At 36.8% G+C, this 26,098-nt stretch overlaps 1 protein-coding gene across 1 annotated transcript in view; it reads left to right on the forward strand.

Moving 5' to 3' along the window:
- Positions 1-26,098, forward strand: part of LOC139753932 (probable glutamate receptor) — a 116,635-nt gene that overhangs the window by 633 nt on the left and 89,904 nt on the right. Inside the window, exons 2-4 of the mRNA XM_071670891.1 lie at positions 23,269-23,462; positions 23,602-23,706; positions 24,118-24,341. Coding sequence (XP_071526992.1) covers positions 23,269-23,462; positions 23,602-23,706; positions 24,118-24,341 — 523 coding nt within the window. The remainder of the gene's footprint in view (positions 1-23,268; positions 23,463-23,601; positions 23,707-24,117; positions 24,342-26,098) is intronic.

Below are 26,098 nucleotides of genomic sequence, written 5' to 3' on the forward strand. Positions count from 1 at the left end.
TAATATATATATATATATATATATATATATATATATATATATATATATATATATATATATATATATATATATATATATATATATATATATATATATATATATAATATATATATATATATATATATATATTATGTATAAATATATACACACACAGAGACGTATACATATATTGACATGTATATAATTCATACTGTCTGCCATTACTCATACCCGTCACCACCCCGCCACACATGAAGTGACAGCCCTTCCCCCCTCATGTTGCGAGGTAGCGCTATGAAAAGACAACAAAGGCCACATTTGTTTACACTCACTCTGTAGCTGTCATGTATAATGCATCGAAATCACAGATCCCTTTCCACATCCAAGCCCCACAAAACCTTCCATGGTTTACCCCAGACGCTTCACATGTCCTGGTTTAATCCATTGACAGCACATCGACCTCGGTAAACCATACCGTTCCAATTCACTCTATTCCTTGCACGCCTTTCACCCTCCTGCATGTTCAGGCCCCGATCACCCTCAATCTTTTTCACTCCATCTTTCCGCCTCCAATTTGGTCTCCCATTTCTCATTCCCTCCACCTCTGACTCATATATCCTCTTTCAATCTTTCCTCACTCATTCTCTCCATCCTTTCCACATTCAGGCCCCACAAAACTTTCCATGGTTTACCGCAGACGCTTCACAGGCCCCGGTTCAATCTATTGATAGTACGTTGACCCCGGTATACTACATCGTTCCAATTCACTCTATTTGCACGCCTTTCACCCTCCTGCATGTTCAGGTCCCGATCGCTCAAAATCTTTTTCACTTCATCTTTATACCTACAATTTGGTCTCCGAGTTCTCGTTCCCTCTACCTCTGACACATATATCCTCTTTGTCAATCTTTCCTCACTCATTCGCTCTATTTGACCAAACCATTTCAATACACCCTTTTCTGCTCTCTCAACCACACTCCTTATATTACCACACATCTCCCTTACCCTTTCATTACTTACTCGAACAAAACCACCTCACATCCCATGTTGTTCTCAAACACCTCATTTCGAACAAATCCACCCTCCTCCGCACAACTCTGTAGCCCACGCCTCGCAACCATATAGATTTGCTGGAACCACTGTTTCTTCAAAGATGCCCATTTTTGCACTCCGAGATAATGTTTCGCCTTCCACACATTTTTCAACGCCACCAGAACTTTAGCCCCTTTAGTCACCCTGTGACTCACTTCCGCTTCCATTGTTCCATCCGATGCCAAATCCACTCCCAGATATCTAAAACACTTCACTTCCTCCAGTTTATCTCCCTTCAAACTTACCTCCCTCTATATATATATATATATATATATATATATATATATATATATATATATATATATATATATATATATATATATATATATATATATGTATAAATATATATATATATATATATCTTTCTTTCTTTCATACTATTCGCCATTTCCCGCGTTAGCGAGTTAGCGTTAAGAACAGAGGACTTGGCCTTTGAGGGAATATCCTCACTAGGCCCCCTTCTCTGTTTATTCTTTTGGAAAACTGAAAAAAAAAAAATAGAGGGGAGGATTTCCAGTCCCCCGCTCCCTCCCCTTTTAGTCGCCTTCTAAGACACGCAGGGAATACGTGGGAAGTATTCTTTCTCCCCTATTCCCAGGGATAATACATATATATATATATATATATATATATATATATATATATATATATATATATATATATATATATATGATCAACAATATATCTGTTGCTCGGAATTCACAATCATAATAAGTAAAGAATCACCAAGACTTAGATGAACATCTTTGGTTTATTCACTTACGTTCTGTAGGTTACATATACCACCGTCAGAGCCCATAACGAAACGATAACATACCTGTATTATGTGCATCAGAAATTTCAGTTAAAATCATGAAATGCAAAATGTTCCTTAGAAATATATACCATAAAAGCCCGACGTGAAATGACTGATTGAAAGACTATAGACAGTTGATAATGACTGTCAGTCATACCTCATCTTAAGATCGTTAGAATGTTATATATATCAAATTTAACTGAGAAAATATGTACTGGTCGAGATTGAAATTCTATAGTTCATAATTTCATTTTCACACGTTTTGATATACATTGCCCAACAACTAGATAGTTCTACTCCAAACTTTATGAAACTTATCTAAAATCACAATAACTCCTACTTTATAGTGGGTTTGTTGCTGTGGGACAGGAGAGACACTAGTATTAACACGTTGGTGTTTGATGAGCTACTGGACAGCAGCACAGAGAAGCTGACTATCCACATTGGATGGTCATTGTCGTGAGCGTGATTTCGTATTGCTCAGTAGGCTGGTTTGGTGATTAGGCAGGTCGTTCGTGCTGACCGGCCAAGGTGTTCATGAATACGCGTCCTGAGGTGTCGCTTCGTCTTGCTTATCTATACATCACTACGGCTGTTGTGCTTAAGAACGTGGAGTCCAAAGTGAGACTTACGATATGTAAACCATAAAATATAATGTGTCTGCAGAACAGTGAGAGGTTTAGAACGAAATACATTGTTGATTCGCTTTATAGACGACCTTTGTTTTAAACACGATGGTTATTTATCATCATTGTGAATTTCTCACATCCTAATCTTAATTTCAATTCAATCCATGTATACGGTAAGAAAAAATACAAATTTGTAAAACAAATCTTTGATTTTTATTTCCACATGCATGATATTTATGTTGGTTCGTTTATTGGTAACTATACAAGTAATCCTTCTGCTACAACGCTGGTGTCAACACTCGCTTGACACCCTAGGTTATCTGAGCGAGTCATACCTGGACTCCGACGGCAAGTGAATATGTATATTTTGAGCGAATAGTCTCAGTAGTGTGTGTGTGTGTGTGTGTGTGTGTGTGTAAGAGGTGAAGGCTTCATACCATCTTCTCAATACGTCAAAGACTCCCGGGTGCATTTCACGTGTAACTCAGTCAAGCACTTCACTAAAATATACAACTATGTTGTCTGGTGCAGCTATGGTAAAGGCTGGGGACCATGACGGTATCGGAGCACTGATGATAATGTAGTGTTCACACGCAGGCAACACTTGCTCCCACACAGATCCTGTAGTTTCATTATTGTAACTGCATTCATAGTGTGATTGATCTCCATACTTTACATGAAGAGGAACACATACAATATTGAAAATCATTCAGTGTGTAAAATGAAATAATGTTTATAGAATAATTTTAGTAAGTTTATCTCTAAGTTTTGAATAGAATGGAAAATATTATAATTTCTAAATTCCGTGATAGAGGAGTCCATTTTCCAATTACTTTACATCTACAATATAAGTTTCAGGATTTTTTTCTTCGATAAGAATCATCTTGGAAACAACAACCAAAACAAACAAACAAAGACACTAGATAATACTGTCAGTGATATTGATGAACTTGCATCTTGGTAGCCTCGATGAAAACTGCTAGCTCGAGACACATGTTCGATACCCCAATCGTAGCAGCTTCTTAATGTCTCTAAATATCCTATCTATAATTTCCTTTCTAACGTCCCACAAGCTCCACACACATCGTCAAAAAAATGTCTTTTGACGGTAAACATTTTGCAGCCAGCTTTGGTTTCTTTGGAAGTACAGTCATTCGTCCATCATTCTTTAAAACTCGCCACTCACTCCCGCAGTCATCTTCCAGAATGATAAAATGGGTATGATATTTAGTAACTGTCCTGGAATGCAGGTTATCGCTAGCACTTCACACATTACTGAGGTCTATCCAGTATCGACAATAGTTCAATAATTAGTCACGTCAGTCATACATGATTCACAGTAACATAAGTCGTCCTGTGGCTGGCTTACCTTTACCACACATTTCCTGACCTGATCAGTATATACATACTCGAGTCTACTGACTCGTGATTGCAAGCTGTGTGGCCAAGTCTGTGTGCAAGTGTCCTTAAGTCACATTCACACATGCTGAAGATAACCGGCTGTCAGGTTATAAATAGCGCTTTACTCATGATTATTGACCAATAGTTTCTACATCTTACATCCTCAACGTATTTTCAAACCCATAGATCCGTATTCCTACTCCAACATTTATCATCGCATTGCTGGAAAGATTCTGAATAACGTGTGCGTCGCAAGTGGAAACATATATCTCGAGCGGTTGTCATAAGATGAATGTTTTGATCTTTAATTCTAAAGCATCTTTTTTTCTTTTTTTTTACAAGAAAAAACATTATTTACAGATTTCAACAAAGCTTATAATCCTGCTTTTAACAATAAACTGTACAATTGGCTATTTTTCTAATTACTGATTTTCCGCAAATAGCAAGAATTAATTGAAAGTAACATTGGCTTCTTTAATTTTACCTCGCCACGCTCGCCAGCCACAGGAATATCTTTGACGCGTCGGATGTGATCCTGGGTCCAGGGTCTGGGGCACCTCTACTGCAGAGCATCAAGGTGCACCCGCTAACGGTCGTGTCCAAACAGATATCACTGGTCATCCTATGACAAACTGCTGTGACAAAATCAGTTACAGAAATGATATTCACCATATTGTTTACAACACATTTACCGTATTCCAGCACACATAGATGCACTCGTCAGTACCATGGGGAAGGCGGCATAACTAGTTTACACAATGACCATTACAATCCATCAATCGTAAAGTCACACATTATCCTCCTGCTAACCATCAGTCTCACCTCAGCTGACAGACATGGCTGCCGCTACGACTTCAATGTTGGTCCTGAGTGTGTTGATCCCCCTGGCTCTTGCTCAGCTGCCTCGCTCTTATGGTAAGTTGAAATTTGTGCCACATTTCTACGGTTAACTAAAAAAGAGTAAGATGGAAGCTCGTTTTTTCTAATGCACATAAAACTCAATACGACGACACATTCAGAGTTATCATCTCCTTTTTTTTATGTTTTCTAATGTTCTCAATATTGTTTTACCATTGGGTGGTACTCAAAAACCAGTTGTCCAAAAATATCCCTTTTATTTCAATCAAGCATTCGCCTTCAGAGAGGCACCATCAGGAATCTAAAAAAAGAGAAAAAACTGCGTTACAAAGCTTGGATATGAAATGTAAAATGCCTGCAACATATATATATATATATATATATATATATATATATATATATATATATATATATATATATATATATATATATATATATATATATATATATATATATATTTTTTTTTTTTCTTTCAAACTATTCGCCATTTCCCGCATTAGCGAGGTAGCGTTAAGAACAGAGGACTGGGCCTTTGAGGGAATACCCTCACCTGGCACAATTCTCCGTTCCTTCTTTTGAAAAAAAAAAAAAAAAAAAAAAAAAAAAAAAAAAAACGAGAGGGGAGGATTTCCAGCCCCCCGCTCCCTCCCCTTTTAGTCGCCTTCTACGACACGCAGGGAATACGTGGGAAGTATTCTTAATCCCCTATCCCCAGGGATAATATATATATATATATATATATATATATATATATATATATATATATATATATATATATATATATATATATATATATATATATAAGAAACAAACTCGAAAAACCACTGTAGATAGAATATGAAAAGCAAGGGAAAACTGTAAGCGATACAAATTACCAATTATCATGACGGATAGTAAGTTTCATACCATTATGAACAACATGCCGGATTAGCATCTTGTGACAAATTGGCAACTTCTACGTGACAGCAGAAAAGTTTAATACAGAAACACATTTACGACAACATATCCATACATTGTATTTAGGTTGTATATAATTGTATAACATTGTTAATTTGTATCGCTTATAGTGTTTTCCCTTACTATTCATCTTTCATATACTGTGGTTTTTCCAATATTTATCTTATCTACGTGTTGTTTGCGTTTTACACGTCATATCCAAGTTTGTGACGAAGTTTTTCCCTTCTTTTAGATTCCTGATGATGCCTCAGTGAAGACGAAATTCTGATTTACGTGAGATTACGTGAGAAAGACAGACAACAGGAGGCCTGACTAGTCCACGACTGGGTTGTCTAAAAAAATAAAAAGAAAAAGAAAGAAAAGAAACGGAGTTTAACTTGACAAAAAAATTTAATTCCACTCAGCACTTTTTTAAGCTATCACAGTATACCTAAATCTATAGACTATTTGTCTAAATGACTTTTGAAGGTATTCATAGTCTTAGCTCTCACTACGTCTGAGGGTGAAAATTTTTAGTTCTCAAAGCATCAACAGAAAAAGAAGCTTCTTTCCCACGTCAGTACTGCATTTTTTAGCTTTGAATTTTACCCCATTGGTCCTGGTAACCGAATTTACTTATATTTCGAAAAGATGTTTGTAGTTTGCTTTATCAAATTGTTCAGAATTTTTAAAACTTGGATTAAGTGATCGCGAAGTCTACCTTATTTATATGGGAGAAGAAATCCAATGCCTTAGCCTCTCTTCGTATGCCAGGTTCTAAAGGATGGGATCAATTTTTTCGTATGTCTATATACTTGCTCTCATTTCATAGTATGAAGACCAAAATTGGACTGCCTGTTGAAGGTGTGGTCTTATGGTAAAAAGTGTTTTTGGCGTCTTGTAATCTATGGTCCTGGCTTTGAAACCTAACATTTTGGGGCCTTTTTTACTTGCAGCTTAACACTGTTTAGGGTACTTGCGATTGCTGCCAATGAAGACTCCAAGGTACATTTCTTCATTTACTTTAGTTAGAGAGTTTCCAAATAGCTTGTAGTCGTAACATATATTCTTGTCTCCAAAGATGATAACTTTACACTTGTCTACATTAAATTTCATTTGCCATTCGTCTGACCACTCTACTAATGAATCAAGATCTCTTTGAATCATTTCCCAGTACCGCTTGTATACAACTCTGCCTCCTAGTTTAGTATCGTCGGCGAATTTGGAAATCTTAGATAAGAGACCGAGCTCTAGTGATTAATATATCATGTGAAAAGAATTGGGTTTCGGAATTACCCCTGTGATACACCACTCGCTAAATCTAGTTAATCTGAGGTTTTCTTTCGGTAAGCTAGTAACTAATCCATACACATTGAAATGAGATTTATACTCTTAGACAACCGGTAAATGAACACCCAACTAATGGTAGCATAATATTAAGAAACTTAGAAAACATAGACAAAATGATTGATGGCTCTAAATATGCTGTATAGATATTATATATATATATATATATATATATATATATATATATATATATATATATATATATATATATATATATATATATATATATATATATATATATATATATATACATATATATATATATATATATATATATATATATATATGTATATATATATATATATATATATATATATATATATATATATATATATATATATATATATATATATATATATATATATATATATATATATATATATATATATATATATATATATATATATATATACATATATATATACACATATATATATATATATATATTTTTTTTTTTTCTTATACTTTGTCGCTGTCTCCCGCGTTTGCGAGGTAGCGCAAGGAAACAGACGAAAGAAATGGCCCCACCCCCCCCCCCCCATACACATGTACATACACACGTCCACACACGCAAATATACATACCTACACAGCTTTCCATGGTTTACCCCAGACGCTTCACATGCCTTGATTCAATCCACTGACAGCACGTCAACCCCTGTATACCACATCGCTCCAATTCACTCTATTCCTTGCCCTCCTTTCACCCTCCTGCATGTTCAGGCCCCGATCACACAAAATCTTTTTCACTCCATCTTTCCACCTCCAATTTGGTCTCCCTCTTCTCCTCGTTCCCTCCACCTCCGACACATATATCCTCTTGGTCAATCTTTCCTCACTCATTCTCTCCATGTGCCCAAACCATTTCAAAACACCCTCTTCTGCTCTCTCAACCACGTTCTTTTTATTTCCACACATCTCTCTTACCCTTACGTTACTTACTCGATCAAACCACCTCACACCACACATTTTCCTCAAACATCTCATTTCCAGCACATCCATCCTCCTGCGCACATCTCTATCCATAGCCCACGCCTCGCAACCATACAACATTGTTGGAACCACTATTCCTTCAAACATACCCATTTTTGCTTTCCGAGATAATGTTCTCGACTTCCACACATTTTTCAAGGCTCCCAAAATTTTCGCCCCCTCCCCCACCCTATGATCCACTTCCGCTTCCATGGTTCCATCCGCTGACAGATCCACTCCCAGATATCTAAAACACTTCACTTCCTCCAGTTTTTCTCCATTCAAACTCACCTCCCAATTAACTTGACCCTCACCCCTACTGTACCTAATAACCTTGCTCTTATTCACATTTACTCTTAACTTTCTTCTTCCACACACTTTACCATATATATATATATATATATATATATATATATATATATATATATATATATATATATATGGAGTGATAGTTTTCATACATGGTGCTCTGACAAGAAAATAGTGAAACTGGAAAAAAATGTAGCTTAGACATTCAAGCTTATTCTTTTTCTTGTTTTTCTTAGTCATTGAAGCTTATTCTTTTTCTTATTCTTTTTCTTGTTTCATGATAAGAGAAGTGGACCAGGCAGTATGATACAGCGGTTAAATTGATGAGAACTACTGTTGACGTTTGTGTAAATAAATTATACATTTCCCTTTTCTATAGCCAGAGGTTGAACCATTATGTGACATTCATTTTTTTCATTTCATTTCAAGCTAGAAGTTTCAGTTTTCTAAATTATTTCTTACATTTTTCGTATGTATATATATGTATGTGTGTGTATGTGTGTATATGTGCGTATGTATGTGTATATGTATATATATGTGCATATATGTGTATACTATCCCTGGGTATAGGGGGTGAAAGAATACTTCCCACGTATTCCTCGCTTGTCGTAGAAGGCGACTAGATTGGGCGGGAGCGGGGGGCCAGAAATCCTCCCCTCCTTGTATTTTTTAACTTTCTAAAATGGGAAACAGAAGAAGGAGTCACGCGGGGAGTGCTCATCCTCCTTGAAGGCTCAGACTGGGGTGTCTAAATGTGTGTGTATGTAACCAAGATGTGAAAAAAGGAGATAGGTAGTATGTTTGAGGAAAGGAACCTGGATGTTTTGGCTCTGAGTGAAACGAAGCTCAAGGGTAAAGGGGAAGAGTGGTTTGGGAATGTCTTGGGAGTAAAGTCAGGGGTTAGTGAGAGGACAAGAGCAAGGGAAGGAGTAGCAGTACTCCTGAAACAGGAGTTGTGGGAGTATGTGATAGAATGTAAGAAAGTAAATTCTCGATTAATATGGGTAAAACTGAAAGTTGATAAAGAGAGATGGGTGATTATTGGTGCATATGCACCTGGGCATGAGAAGAAAGATCATGAGAGGCAAGTGTTTTGGGAGCAGCTGAATGAGTGTGTTAGTGGTTTTGATGCACGAGACCGGGTTATAGTGATGGGTGATTTGAATGCAAAGGTGAGTAAAGTGGCAGTTGAGGGAATAATTGGTATACATGGGGTGTTCAGTGTTGTAAATGGAAATGGTGAAGAGCTTGTAGATTTATGTGCTGAAAAAGGACTGGTGATTGGGAATACCTGGTTTAAAAAGCGAGATATTCATAAGTATACATATGTAAGTAAAAGAGATGGCCAGAGAGCGTTATTGGATTACGTGTTAATTGACAGGCGCGCGAAAGAGAGACTTTTGGATGTTAGTGTGCTGAGAGGTGTAACTGGAGGGATGTCTGATCATTATCTTGTGGAGGCTAAGGTGAAGATTTATATGGATTTTCAGAAAAGAAGAGTGAATGTTGGGGTGAAGAGGGTGGTGAGAGTAAGTGAGCTTGGGAAGGAGACTTGTGTGAGGAAGTACCAGGAGAGACTGAGTACAGATTGGAAAAAGATGAGAACAATGGAAGTAAGGGGAGTTGGGGAGGAATGGGATGTATTTAGGGAATCAGTGATGGATTGCGCAAAAGATGCTTGTGGCATGAGAAGAGTGGGAGGTGGGTTGATTAGAAAGGGTAGTGAGTGGTGGGATGAAGAAGTAAGAGTATTAGTGAAAGAGAAGAGAAAGGCATTTGGACGATTTTTGCAGGGAAAAAATGAAATTGAGTGGGAGATGTATAAAAGAAAGAGACAGGAGGTCAAGAGAAAGGTGCAAGAGGTGAAAAAGAGGGCAAATGAGAGTTGGGGTGAGAGAGTATCATTAAATTTTAGGGAGAATAAAAAGATATTCTGGAAGGAGGTAAATAAAGTGCGTAAGACAAAGGAGCAAATGGGAACTTCAGTGAAGAGCGCTCTTGGGGAGGTGATAACAAGTAGTGGTGATGTGAGAAGGAGATGGAGTGAGAATTTTGAAGGTCTGTTGAATGTGTTTGATGATAGAGTGGCAGATATAGGGTGTCTTGGTCGAGGTGGTGTGCAAAGTGAGAGGGTTGGGAAAATGATTTGGTAAACAGAGAAGGGGTAGTAAAACCTTTGCGGAAGATGAAAGCCGGCAAGTCAGGAGGTTTGGATGGTATTGCAGTGGAATTTATTAAAAAAGGGGGTGATAGTATTTTTGACTGGTTGGTAAGGTTATTTAATATATGTATTACTCATGGTGAGGTGCGTGCATAGTGCCATTGTACAAAGGCAAAGGGGATAAGAGTGAGTGCTCAAATTACAGAGGTATAAGTTTGTTGAGTATTCCTGGTAATTTATATGGGAGGGTATTGATTGAGAGAGTGAAGGCATGTACAGAGCATCAGATTGGGGAAGAGCAGTGTGGTTTCAGAAGTGGTAGAGGATGTGTGGATCAGGTGTTTGCTTTGAAGAATGTATGTGAGAAATATTTAGAAAAGCAAACGGATTTGTATGTAGCATTTATGGATCTGGAGAAGGCATACGATACAGTTGATAGAGATGCTCTGTGGAAGGTATTAAGAATATATGGTGTGGGTGGCAATTTGTTAGAAGCAGTGAGAAGTTTTTATCGAGGATGTAAGGCATGTTTACGTGTAGGAAGAGAGGAAAGTGATTGGTTCTCAGTAAATGTAGGTTTTCAGCAGGGGTGTGAGATGTCTCCATGGTTGTTTAATTTGTTTATGGATGGGGTTCTTAGGGAGGTGAATGCAAGGGTTTTGGAAAGAGGGGCAAGAATGAAGTCTGTTGTGGATGATAGAGCTTGGGAAGTGAGTCAGTTGTTGTTCGCTGATGATACAGCGCTGGTGGCTGATTCATGTGAGAAACTGCAGATTCTGGTGACTGAGTTTGGTAAAGTGTGTGAAAGAAGAAAGTTAAGAGTAAATGTGAATAAGAGCAAGGTTATTAGGTACAGTAGGGTTGAGGGTCAAGTCAATTGGGAGGTAAGTTTGAATGGAGAAAAACTGGAGGAAGTATAGTGTTTTAGATATCTGGGAGTGGATCTGGCAGCGGATGGAACCATGGAAGCGGAAGTGAATCATTGGCTGGGGGAGGGGGCGAAAATCCTGGGAGCCTTGAAGAATGTGTGGAAGTCGAGAACATTATCTCGGAAAGCAAAAATGGGTATGTTTGAAGGAATAGTGGTTCCAATAATGTTGTATTTGCGAGGCGTGGGTTATGGATAGAGTTGTGCGCAGGAGGGTGGATGTGCTGGAAATGAGATGTTTGAGGACAATGTGTGGTGTGAGGTGGTTTGATCGAGTAAGTAATGTAAGGGTAAGAGAGATGTGTGGAAATAAAAAGAGCGTGGTTGAGAGAGCAGAAGAGGGTGTTTTGAAATGGTTTGGGCAAATGGAGAGAATGAGTGAGGAAAGATTGGCCAAGAGGATATATGTGCCGGAGGTGGAGGGAACGAGGAGAAGTGGGAGACCAAATTGGAAGTGGAAAGATGGAGTGAGAAAGATGTTGAGTGATCGGGGCCTGAACATGCAGGAGGGTGAAAGGCGAGCAAGGAATAGAGTGAATTGGATCGATGTGGTATACAGGGGTTGACGTGCTATCAGTGGATTGAATCATGGCATATGAAGCGTCTGGGGTAAATCCTGGAAAGCTGTGTGGGGCCTGGATGTGGAACGGGAGCTGTGGTTTCGGGCATTATTGCATGACATCTAGAGACTGAGTGTGAACGAATGAGGCCTTTTTTGTCTTTTCCTAGCGCTACCCCGCACACATGAGGGGGGAGGGGGATGGTATTCCATGTGTGGCGAGGTGGCGATGGGAATGAATAAAGTCAGACAGTGTGAACTGTGTTCATGGGTATATATGTATGTGTCTGTGTGTGTATATATATATATATATATATATATATATATATATATATATATATATATATATATATATATATATATATATATATATCTGTACATTGAGATGTATAGGTATGTATATTTGCGTGTGTGGACGTGTGTGTATATACATGTGTATGGGGGTGGGTTAGGCCATTTCTTTCGTCTGTTTCTTTGCGGTACCTCGCAAACGCGGGAGAGAACGACAAAGCAAAAAAAGAAAAATAAATAAATATATATATATATATATATATATATATATATATATATATATATATATATATATATATATATATATATATATATATATATATATATATATTATACAAACCTCCAACAGCGAGGATCGAACCCGGGACCCCTGTGCCACAGGCGGGAATGCTGCCGCTTTGTTTTGGTCCTGGCTGATAGGAAATAACTATTCGAATACTTTGGACTCGAATACCCTTCGTCTAACAATGGTTAGCAACGGGGTCTACACCGGTTATTTCCTAACAGGCTCACATAAGCAGCAGATAGCATTTTACCGAACCTAACTGTACAACGCAGAGGTATATGAATACAAATTAAGTGGATGTGAAGCGCACCTTCATAGAACACAAAACTCCAATAGCCAGGATGGAACCCGGGACCCCTGTGCCACAGGCGGGAATGCTACCGCTAGGCTATAGGCACGTATAATAGGAAATAACTATATGTATGTATATATATATATATATATATATATATATATATATATATATATATATATATATATATATATATATATAAATATATATATATATATATATATATATATATATATATATATATATATATATATATATATATGTATATATATTTATTCATTTATCTTGCTTTGTCGCTGTCTCCCAAGTTTGCGAGGTAACGCAAGGAAATAGACGAAAAAAATGGCCTAACACACTCCCATACACATGTATATACATACATGTCCACACACACAAATATACATACCCATACATCTCAATTTACACATATATATACACACACAGACATATACATATATACACATGCACACAATTCACACTGTCTGCCTTTGTTCATTCCCATCGCCACCTCGGCACACATGGAATAACATCCCCCCTCCCCCTCAAGTGTGCGAAGTAGCGCTAGGAAAAGACAACAAAGGCCCCATTCGTTCACACTGAGTCTCTAGCTGTCATGCAATTATGCCCAAAACCACAGCTCCCTTTCCACATCCATTACCCACAGAAATTTCCATGGTTTACCCCAGACGCTTCACATGCCCTGATTCAATCCATTGACAGCACGTCAACCCCGGTATACCACATCGATCCAATTCACTCTATTCCTTGCCCGCCTTTCACCTTCCTGCATGTTCAGGCCCCGATCACTCAAAATCTTTTTCACTCCATCTTTCCACCTCCAAATGGTATACCACTTCTCCTCGTTCCCTCCTACTCCGACACATATATCCTCTCGGTGAATCTTTCCTCGCTCATTCTCTTCATGTGCCCAAACCATTTCAAAACACCCTCTTCTGCTCTCTCAACCACGATCTTTTTATTTCCACACATCTCTCTTACCCTTACATTAATTACTCCATCAAAACACCTCACACCATATATTGTCCTCACACATCTCATTTCCAGCACATCCACCCTCCTGCGTACTACTCTATCCATAGCCCACGCCTCGCAACCATACAACATTGTTGGAACCACTATTCCTTCAAACATACCCATTTTTGCTTTCCGAGATAATGTTCTCGACTTCCACACATTCTTCAAGGCTCCCAGAATTTTCGCCCCCTCCCCCACCCTAAGATTCACTTCCGCTTACAAGGTTCCATCCGCTGCCAGATCCACTCCAAGATATCTAAAACACTTTACTTCCTCCAGTTTTTCTCCATTCAAACTTACCTCCCAATTGACTTGACCCTCAACCCTATTGTACCTAATAACCTTGCTCTTATTCACGTTTACTCTTAAGTTTCTTCTCTCACACACTTTACCAAACTCAGCTTCTGAAGTTTCTCACATGAATCAGCCAGCAGCGCCGTATCATCAGCGAACAACGACTGACTCACTTCCCAAGCTCTCTGATCCCCAACAGACTGCATACTTGCCGCTCTTTCCAAAATTTTTGCATTCACCTCTCTACCAACCCCATCCATAAACAAATTATACAGGCATGGAGACATATATATATATATATATATATATATATATATATATATATATATATATATATATATATATATATATATATATATATATATATATATATATATATATATATATATATATATATATATATATATATATATACATATATATATACATATATATATATATATATATATATATATATATATATATATATATATATATATATATATATATATATATATATATATATATATATATATATATATATATATATATATATATATATATATATATATATATATATATATATATATATATATATATATATATATATATATATATATATATAATATATATATATATATATATATATATATATATATATATATATATATATATATATATATATATATATATATATATATATATATATATATATATACATATATATATATATAAATATATATATATATATATATATATATATATATATATATATATATATATATATATATATATATATATATATATATATATATATATATATATATATATATATATATATATATATATACATATATATATATATATATATATTATATATATATATATATATATATATATATATATATATATATATATATATATATATATATATATATATATATATATATATATATATATATATATATATATATATATATATATATATATATATATATATATATATATATATATATATATATATATATATATATATATATATATATATATATATATATATATATATATATATATATATATATATATATATATATATATATATATATATATATATATATATATTATATATATATATATATATATATATATATATATATATATATATATATATATATATATATATATATATATATATATATATATATATATATATATATATATATATATATATATATATATATATATATATATATATATATATATATATATATATATATATATATATATATATATATATATATATATATATATATATATATATATATATATATATATATATATATATATATATATATATATATATATATATATATATGTATATATATATATATATATGTATATATATATATATATATATATATATATATATATATATATATATATATATACATATATACATATATATATATATATATATATATATATATATATATATATATATATATATATATATATATATATATATATATATATATATATATATATATATATATATATATATATATATATATATATATTATATATATATATATATATATATATATATATATATATATATATATATATATATATATATATATATATATATATATATATATATATATATATATATATATATATATATATATATATATATATATATATATATATATATATATATATATATATATATATATATATATATATATATATATATATATATATATATATATATATATATATATATATATATATATATATATATATATATATATAATATATATATATATATATACATATATATAAATGTATATATATATGTATATATATATGGGTTTTCAGAAAAGAAGAGTGAATGTTGGGATAAAGAGGGTGGTGAGAGTAAGTGAGCTTGGGAAGGAGACTTGTGTGAGGAAGTACCAGGAGAGACTGAGTACAGAATGGAAAAAGGTGAGAACAATGGAAGTAAGGGGAGTGGGGGAGAAATGGGATGTATTGCGCAAAAGATGCTTGTGGCATGAGAAGAGTGGGTTGATTAGAAAGGGTAGTGAGTGGTGGAATGAAGAAGTAAGATTATTGGTGAAAGAGAAGAGAGAAGCATTTGGACGATTTTTCCAGGGAAAAATTGCAAATGAGTGGGAGATGTATAAAAGAAAGAGATAGGAGGTCAAGAGAAAGGTACAAGAGGTGAAAAAGAGGGCAAATGAGAGTTGGGGTGAGAGAGTATCATCAAATTTTAGGGAGAATAAAAAGATGTTCTGGAAGGAGATAAATAAAGTGCGTAAGACAAGGGAGCAAATGGGAACTTCTGTGAAGGGCGCAAATGGGGAGGTGATAACAAGTAGTGGTGATGTGAGAAAGAGATGTAGTGAGTATTTTGAAGGTTTGTTGAATATGTTTGATGATAGAGTGGCAGATATAGGGTGTTTTGGTCGAGTTGGTGTGCAAAGTGAGAGTGTTAGGGAAAATGATTTGGTAAACAGAGAAGAGGTAGTAAAAGCTTTGCGGAAGATGAAAGCCGGCAAGGCAGCAGGTTTTGATGGTATTGCAGTGGAATTTATTAAAAAAGGGGGTGACTGTATTATTGACTGGTTGGTAAGGTTATTTAATATATGTATGACTCATGGTGAGGTGCCTGAAGATTGGCGGAATGCGTGCATAGTGCCATTGTACAAAGGCAAAGGGGATAAGAGTGAGTGCTCACATTTCAGAGGTATAAGTTTGTTCAGTATTCCTGGTAAATTATATGCGAGGGTATTGATTGAGAGGGTGAAGGCATGTACAGAGCATCAGATTGGGGAAGAGCAGTGTGGTTTCAGAAGTGGTAGAGGATGTTTGGATCAGGTGTTTCTTTGAAGAATGTATGTGAGAAATACTTAGAAAAGCAAATGGGTTTGTATGTAGCATTTATGGATCTGGAGAAGGCATATGATAGAGTTGATAGAGATGCGCTGTGGAAGGTATTAAGAATATATGGTGTGGGTGGCAAGTTGTTAGAAGCAGTGAAAAGTTTTTATCGAGGATGTAAGGCATGTTTACGTGTAGGAAGAGAGGAAAGTGATTGGTTCTCAGTGAATGTAGGTTTGCGCCAGGGGTGTGTGAAGTCTCCATGGTTGTTTAATTTGTTTATGGATGGGGTTGTTAGGGAGGTGAATGCAAGAGTTTTGGAAAGAGGGGCAAGTATGAAGTGTGTTGTGGATGATAGAGCCTGGGAAGTGAGTCAGTTGTTGTTCGCTGATGATACGGGGCTGGTGGCTGATTCATGTGAGAAACTGCAGAAGCTGGTGACTGAGTTTGGTAAAGTGTGTGAAAGAAGAAAGTTAAGAGTAAATGTGAATAAGAGCAAGGTTATTAGGTACAGTAGGGTTGAGGGTCAAGTCAACTGAGAGGTAAGTTTGAATGGAGAAAAACTGGAGGAAGTAAAGTGTTTTAGATATCTGGGAGTGGATCTGGCAGCGGATGGAACCATGGAAGCGGAAATGGGTCATTGGGTAGGGGAGGGGGCGAAAATCCTGGGAGCCTTGTAGAATGTGTGGAAGTCGAGAACATTATCTCGGAAAGCAAAAATGGGTATGTTTGAAGGAATAGTGGTTCCAGCAATTTTTATGGTTGCGAGGCGTTGGCTATGGATAGAGTTGTGCGCAGGAGAGTGGATGTGCTAGAAATGAGATGGTTGAGGACAATATGTGTTGTGAGGTGGTTTGATCGAGTAAGTAACGTAAGGGTAAGAGAGATGTGTGGAAATGGAATATACATACCTACACAGCTTTCCATGGTTTACCCCAGACGCTTCACATGCCCTGATTCAATCCACTGACAGCACGTCAACCCCAGTATACCACATCGATCCAATTCACTCTATTCCTTGCCCTCCTTTCACCCTCCTGCATGTTCAGGCCCCGATCACACAAAATCTTTTTCACTCCATCTTTTCACCTCCAATTTGGTCTCCAACTTCTTCTCGTTCCCTCCACCTCCGACACATATATCCTCTTGGTCAATCTTTCCTCACATATTCTCTCCATGTGCCCAAACCATTTCAAAACACCCTCTTCTGCTCTCTCAACCACGCTCCATTTATTTCCACACATCTCTCTTACCCTTACGTTACTTACTCGATCAAACCACCTCACTCCACACATTGTCCTCAAACATCTCATTTCCAGCACATCCATCCTCCTGCGCACAACTCTATCCATAGCCCACGCCTCGCAACCATACAACATTGTTGGAACCACTATTCCTTCAAACATACCCATTTTTGCTTTCCGAGATAATGTTCTCGAATTCCACACATTCTTCAAGGCTCCCAGGATTTTCGCCCCCTCCCCCACCATATGATCCACTGCCGCTTCCATGGTTCCATCCGCTGCCAGATCCACTCCCAGATATCTAAAACACTTTACTTCCTCCAGCTTTTCTCCATTCAAACATACCTCCCAACTGACTTGACCCTCAACTCTACTGTACCTAATTACTTTTCTCTTATTCACATTTACTCTTAACTTTCTTCTTTCACACACTTTACCAAACTCAGTCACCAGCTTCTGCAGTTTCTCACATGAATCAGCCACCAGCGCTGTATCATCAGCGACCAACAACTGACTCACTTCCCAAGCTCTGTCATCCACAACAGACTTCATACTTGCCCCTCTTTCCAAAACTCTTGCATTCACCTCCCTAACAACCCCATCCATAAACAAATTAAACAACCATGGAGACATCACACACCCCTGCCGCAAACCTACATTCACTGAGAACCAATCACTTTCCTCTCTTCCTACACGTAAACATGCCTTACATCCTCGATAAAATCTTTTTACCGCTTCTAACAACTTGCCTCCCACACCGTATATTCTTAATACCTTCCAAAAAGAATCTCTATCAACTCTATCATATGCCTTCTCCAGATCCATAAATGCTACATACAAATCCATTTGTTTTTCTAAGTATTTCTCACATACATTCTTCAAAGGAAACACCTGATCCACATATCCTCTACCACTTCTGAAACCGCACTGCTCTTCCCCAATCTGATGCTTTTTGCTTGCCTTCACCCTCTCAATCAATACCCTCCCATATAATTTACCAGGAATACTCAACAAACTTATACCTCTGTAATTTGAGCACTCACTCTTATCCCCTTTGCCTTTGTACAATGGCACTATGCACGCATTCCGCCAATCCTCAGGCACCTCACCATGAGTCATACATACATTAAATAACCTTACCAACCACTCAACAATACAGTCACCCCCTTTTTTAATAAATTCCACTGCAATACCATCCAAACCTGCTGCCTTTCCGGCTTTCATCTTCCGCAAAGCTTTTACTACCTCTTCTCTGTTTACCAAATCATATATATATATATATATATATATATATATATATATATATATATATATATATATATATATATATATATATATATATATATATATATATATGTATGTATATATATATATATATATATATATATATATATATATATATATATATATATATATATATATATATATATATATATATATATATATATATATATATATATATATATATATATATATATATATATATATATATATATATATGTATAAATATATATATATATATATATATATATATATATATATATCTTTTTCTTTTTTCTTTTATACTATTCGCCATTTCCCGCGTTAGCGAGGTAGCATTAAGAACAGAGGACTGGGCCTTTGAGGGAATACCCTCACCTGGCCCAATTCTCTGTTCCTTCTTTTGGAAAAAAAAAAAAAAAAAAAAAAAAAAAAAAAAAAAAAAACGAGAGGGGAGACAGCGACAAAGTATAATAGATAAAATAATAATATAAATATATATATATATATATATATATATATATATATATATATATATATATATATATATATATATATATATATATATATTTATATTATTATTTTATCTATTATACTTTGTCGCTGTCTCCCGCGTTTGCGAGGTAGCGCAAGGAAACAGACGAAAGAAATGGCCCAACCCCCCCCCCATACACATGTATATACATATGGTTGCGAGGCGTGGACTATGGATCGAGTTGTGCGCAGGAGGATGGATGTGCTGGAAATGAGATGTTTGAGGACAATGTGTGGTGTGAGGTTTTTTGATCGAGTAAGGAACGTAAGGGTAAGAGAGATGTGTGGAAATAAAAGAGCGTGGTTGAGAGAGCAGAAGAGGGTGTTTTGAAATGGTTTGGTCACATGGAGAGAATGAGTTAGGAAAGATTGACCAAGAGGATATATGTGTCGGAGGTAGAGGGAACGAGGAGAAGAGAGAGACCAAATAGGAGGTGGAAAGATGGAGTGAAAAAGATTTTGTGTGATCGGGGCCTGAACATGCAGGAGGGTGAAAGGAGGGCAAGGAATAGAGTGAATTGGAGCGATGTGGTATACCGGGGTTGACGTGCTGTCAGTGGATTGAATCATGGCATGTGAAGCGTCTGGGGTAAACTATGGAAAACTGTGTAGGTATGTATATTTGCGTGTGTGGACGTATGTATATACATGTGTATGGGGGTGGGTTGGGCCATTTCTTTCGTCTGTTTCCTTGCGCTACCTCGCAAACGCGGGAGACAGCGACAAAAAAAAAAAAATATATATATATATATATATATATATATATATGTGAATAAGAGCAAGGTTATTAGGTACAGTAGGGTTGAGGGTCAAGTCAATTGGGAGGTAAGTTTGAATGGAGAAAAACTGGAGGAAGTGAAGTGTTTTAGATATCTGGGAGTGGATCTGTCAGCGGATGGAACCATGGAAGCGGAAGTGGATCATAGGGTGGGGAAGGGGGCGAAAATTTTGGGAGCCTTGAAAAATGTGTGGAAGTCGAGAACATTATCTCGGAAAGCAAAAATGGGTATGTTTGAAGGAATAGTGGTTCCAACAATGTTGTATGGTTGCGAGGCGTGGGCTATGGATAGAGTTGTGCGCAGGAGGATGGATGTGCTGGAAATGAGATGTTTGAGGACAATGTGTGGTGTGAGGTGGTTTGATCGAGTAAGTAACGTAAGGGTAAGAGAGATGTGTGGAAATAAAAAGAGCGTGGTTGAGAGAGCAGAAGAGGGTGTTTTGAAATGGTTTGGGCACATGGAGAGAATGAGTGAGGAAAGATTGACCAAGAGGATATATGTGTCGGAGGTGGAGGGAACGAGGAGAAGAGGGAGACCAAATTGGAGGTGGAAAGATGGAGTGAAAAAGATTTTGTGTGATCGGAATAGAGTGAATTGGAGCGATGTGGTATACCGGGGTTGACGTGCTGTCAGTGGATTGAATCATGGCATGTGAAGCGTCTGGGGTAAACTATGGAAAACTGTGTAGGTATGTATATTTGCGTGTGTGGACGTGTGTATGTACATGTGTATGGGGGGGGGGTTGGGCCATTTCTTTCGTCTGTTTCCTTGCGCTACCTCGCAAACGCGGGAGACAGCGACAAAGTATAAAAAAAAAAAAAAAAAAAAAAAAAAATATATATATATATATATATATATATATATATATATATATATATATATATATATATATAAGAGGATAGAATTTTTGGATAAGGCGAGATCTGATTGTGTGCATAAGTTATCGCGGGAAACAAACGCAGACGGAGTGAACAAGGTGGCAGATGGTCGTCAGTTTTGTCATATATATGTCCAACGTTTTTCGAATCTTTTATTCATAGTTGTTGTTTGATATGTTGGGAATATTATAACTTACAATTAAGGATATTCATTATTACTAGAGCCACTGTATGGGGGACTTTTCATATATCTGCCAGTGCAAGGTCATAATAGAACCAGTCAATTTTGGTGATAAGCGTTGGTTCATGGTAAAGGTGCGCGGGGTGTCTATTATCTGTGTGACTGATGTCAGCAGTTTAATGGGAAACTGCTGTGTGAGCTGTCGTTGTTGGTGGGAAAAGGTGGATAGGTTTCCTGAGATGGGTGTGTGTGTGTGTGTGTGTGTGTGTGTGTGTGTGTGTGTGTGTGTGTGTATGTTTGTGTGTGTGTGTGAAGAAGTAGTATACATTGATAGTACTACTACTTCTTCATCCCGTCAAATGGCTTCTGAGTTGTCCATCTCTAAGTACAGTTATTTCTTCTTTGGTCTAGTTGTTCTTCTGGAACTGTGTTGGTGAAGAAATACTTCTTTACATCCTTGCTTAACCTCCATTTATCTACTCTTCTCTTGCACTTTCCTATAACTTCAAATATCTGTTGTATATTACCACTGTTATGCTCTCTGGAAATTCCATGTGATTATCATTTTTCTCGATGATCTTTTATCTTTTCTGGTGGTAGTTCGTGGGTTTCACTCGGTTCTCCATAATTCATTTTACTTACTTATGAAACTATTTTTTTTTCGTTGTTTGGAGCCTTTCTACCATCTTTATGCGAAGGTTTCAGCGTATTCTAGCTTGGGTTAGAAAACATATGGTGTAAGTAACTTCTGAAGCATTTCTGTTTCTATATCTGAAGGCAATGTCAACTTTGACCAATGTGTATAGTTTTCCTTATAATATCTTAAGTTGATCTAAATCTTTTCATGTATTTTCATCTTATCATCCATTAGATGTATTAGTCAAACGTCTTCATCAGATACTTGGCTTTCTTGTGTTATTTATCATTCCGTCGGTCCAATTAGCATTGTTCCCTTTACTGGTCATAATGCTATAACGTAGTTATATCAGCTCTGAATCAGTTTCCTTGATAGGCTGTATATAGCGATGCTAAACACACATGTGGATTACTAGGCATTCCTGACTTTATTATACAAATTTCGTTCGGTCAACAGTCTTTGTCCAAACTTCTGGAGGTCACACAGAACAATTCAACGGGATGAAAGACGAAGGTGAATAAAACGAGAAAAACACCATGATAAAGTAGATATATTCTGAATGACATTAGAGTGGGCACATCCTTCCATTTAAAGAAGTACGTTAGTTTTCGTAACATGCAGTAATTTTGTGCATGGAGTAGCCCTTACAGTGAGTGGTGTGGTTGTTTAGGGTGATTGGCTCATGTGCTACTGTCGTATAATAATGTTTAGCTTGTTCCTGTGTAGCCTTCATCACGCCTCGTATGCTCCTGGTTCAACCGAACGTCAAGAGTAACTTCCATGTGCCCTTGACAGGTAACGTGGAAACACTGGCAGTAGCTGGAGAGGCAATAGACGCTGTGATGTCAACAGTGTCTAATCCTCGTTGCTCTGTCATCCTTCTTTTGGACGGCAATACCTCATCCACTTCTGTATTCACGGTGAGTCATGATCCTGACTGACAAGAGCAAATAATGACAAAAGAAAAATGTGTGATTGTGTGTTGCAACATCTTCTAGTGGTCTCTTGCACATTCTTTTTTACTTTGTATCTTCGTATCATCTCCAGGAAATGAGTAAGTTGGGGGCATCCTGGGGCGCCACTGTCTTGGATGTACGAGTAGATGACCAGATGGTCAGGACGACGCAGACGCAGCTCTCACAGATAGTTAGCGAAGCTCGGCGGGTAGGTTGCTCTCTCGGTATCTTTGGGAAGGAAAGTTACACTTGTTATTGCGGTAGGTAGGACACTTTAATATTACTGCTGAAGAGGATTGGTTATCTAAATTCACAGCAAGGCAAGATAAGGTCACGAAGGGCCAATTATAAGTAATGATGGATTAGTTTACTGTTGACGTGGTTAGGTCACTTTTACACCATTGTCGGACTCGGTCAGTCTCACAAGAAAACCTGAGTGGAAGGCGGAACACTTCCACATTGTTTCTCAGGCGGGTAGATAACCCTGATCATACCACTGGGTCAGCCATGTTACTTCACATTTTTGTTCAGGTGGATACTTAGCTATCGCGACACACCTGAGGCACGAAGGTCATCCTTTATTACATAATTACTTGACTGTTGACGTCATCACCACCAGCTACGTCAGTTGTCATGGTGCGTGACGGTGGTGGTGGTGAGCGACGACCCAGCCTTCCTCGCCGCCTTCGCCCACTGGTCCCTCAAGGGCCGCCTCCTGGTGTGGTCCACCAGGCTCCTCGTCCTCACCCGCCTTCCGCTCCAGCAACTGCAGAACCTTAAAAGGACATTTTCCATGACCAACTCCATGCTGCTTATCATGGAGGACTCCGCAGAGTCCATTAGGTAATCGTCAGAAAATACAACTGTATCTTCCTGTAGTCTACTTTATCTCTCAACACTTGATACTCCGGCACAACATCATGACGCACCTCACACACACTGGTCTGTGTACCTCCTTATATGAGTCCACTCTGTCCTCTCTCTCTCTCTCTCTCTCAAGGCCATAGATCCTGTAGCTAAAAGATGTCACAGTCCATGAAATTCAGCGTACCTGCTGGCCTCATTAGTACACTCTGGTGGTTGTAATAACCGTCTATGGCGTCAAAGGAGCGCCTGACCAATCATAGGCTTTGCTTTTGTCACTGATCCGAAACCTTCCGTTATTTTACTCATTAGGATAACTAAGTTAAAGATACTGTACCTCCCAATTGATCTTCAGTATATTTCAAAATGAATATGATGTTATTGGAATGTTGCTTGCTCCCCAAGTTTATACCTTTTGACAAAATGCACAAACATAACATCATGATTATAAGCTCAAGATCGAGGTCGCTCTTTGACGTTTCGAACACAAATGAATGACAGACAGTCGTCATGGCGACCTGTACAGTACGTGTACGGTGGCAACGCTTGTGGTACTCCTTTTTGCAGAGCAGCAAACATATAGATCCCAGCCTTCATGTTCATCATTGTCCAACAAACATATAGATCCCAGCCTTCATGTTCATCATTGTCCAACAAACATATAGATCCCAGCCTTCATGTTCATCATTGTCCAACAAACATATAGATCCCAGCCTTCATGTTCATCATTGTCCAACAAACATATAGATCCCAGCCTTCATGTTTATCATTGTCCAACACACATATAGATCCCAGCCTTCATGTTCATCATTGTCCAACAAACAATTAGATCCCAGCCTTCATGTTTATCATTGTCCAACACACATATAGATCCCAGCCTTCATGTTCATCATTGTCCAACAAACAATTAGATCCCAGCCTTCATGTTCATCATTGTCCAACAAACAATTAGATCCCAGCCTTCATGTTCATCATTGTCCAACAAACATATAGATCCCAGCCTTCATGTTCATCATTGTCCAACAAACAATTAGATCCCAGCCTTCATGTTCATCATTGTCCAACAAACATATAGATCCCAGCCTTCATGTTCATCATTGTCCAACAAACATATAGATCCCAGCCTTCATGTTTATCATTGTCCAACAAACAATTAGATCCCAGCCTTCATGTTCATCATTGTCCAACAAACAATTAGATCCCAGCCTTCATGTTCATCATTGTCCAACAAACAATTAGATCCCAGCCTTCATGTTTATCATTGTCCAACAAACATATAGATCCCAGCCTTCATGTTCATCATTGTCCAACAAACATATAGATCCCAGCCTTCATGTTCATCATTGTCCAACAAACAATTAGATCCCAGCCTTCATGTTCATCATTGTCCAACAAACAATTAGATCCCAGCCTTCATGTTCATCATTGTCCAACAAACAATTAGATCCCAGCCTTCATGTTTATCATTGTCCAACAAACATATAGATCCCAGCCTTCATGTTCATCATTGTCCAACAAACAATTAGATCCCAGCCTTCATGTTCATCATTGTCCAACAAACATATAGATCCCAGCCTTCATGTTCATCATTGTCCAACAAACAATTAGATCCCAGCCTTCATGTTCATCATTGTCCAACAAACATATAGATCCCAGCCTTCATGTTCATCATTGTCCAACAAACAATTAGATCCCAGCCTTCATGTTTATCATTGTCCAACAAACATATAGATCCC

The sequence above is a fragment of the Panulirus ornatus genome, chromosome 16, assembly GCF_036320965.1.
Source record: "Panulirus ornatus isolate Po-2019 chromosome 16, ASM3632096v1, whole genome shotgun sequence".
Taxonomy (NCBI): Eukaryota; Metazoa; Arthropoda; class Malacostraca; order Decapoda; family Palinuridae; genus Panulirus; species Panulirus ornatus.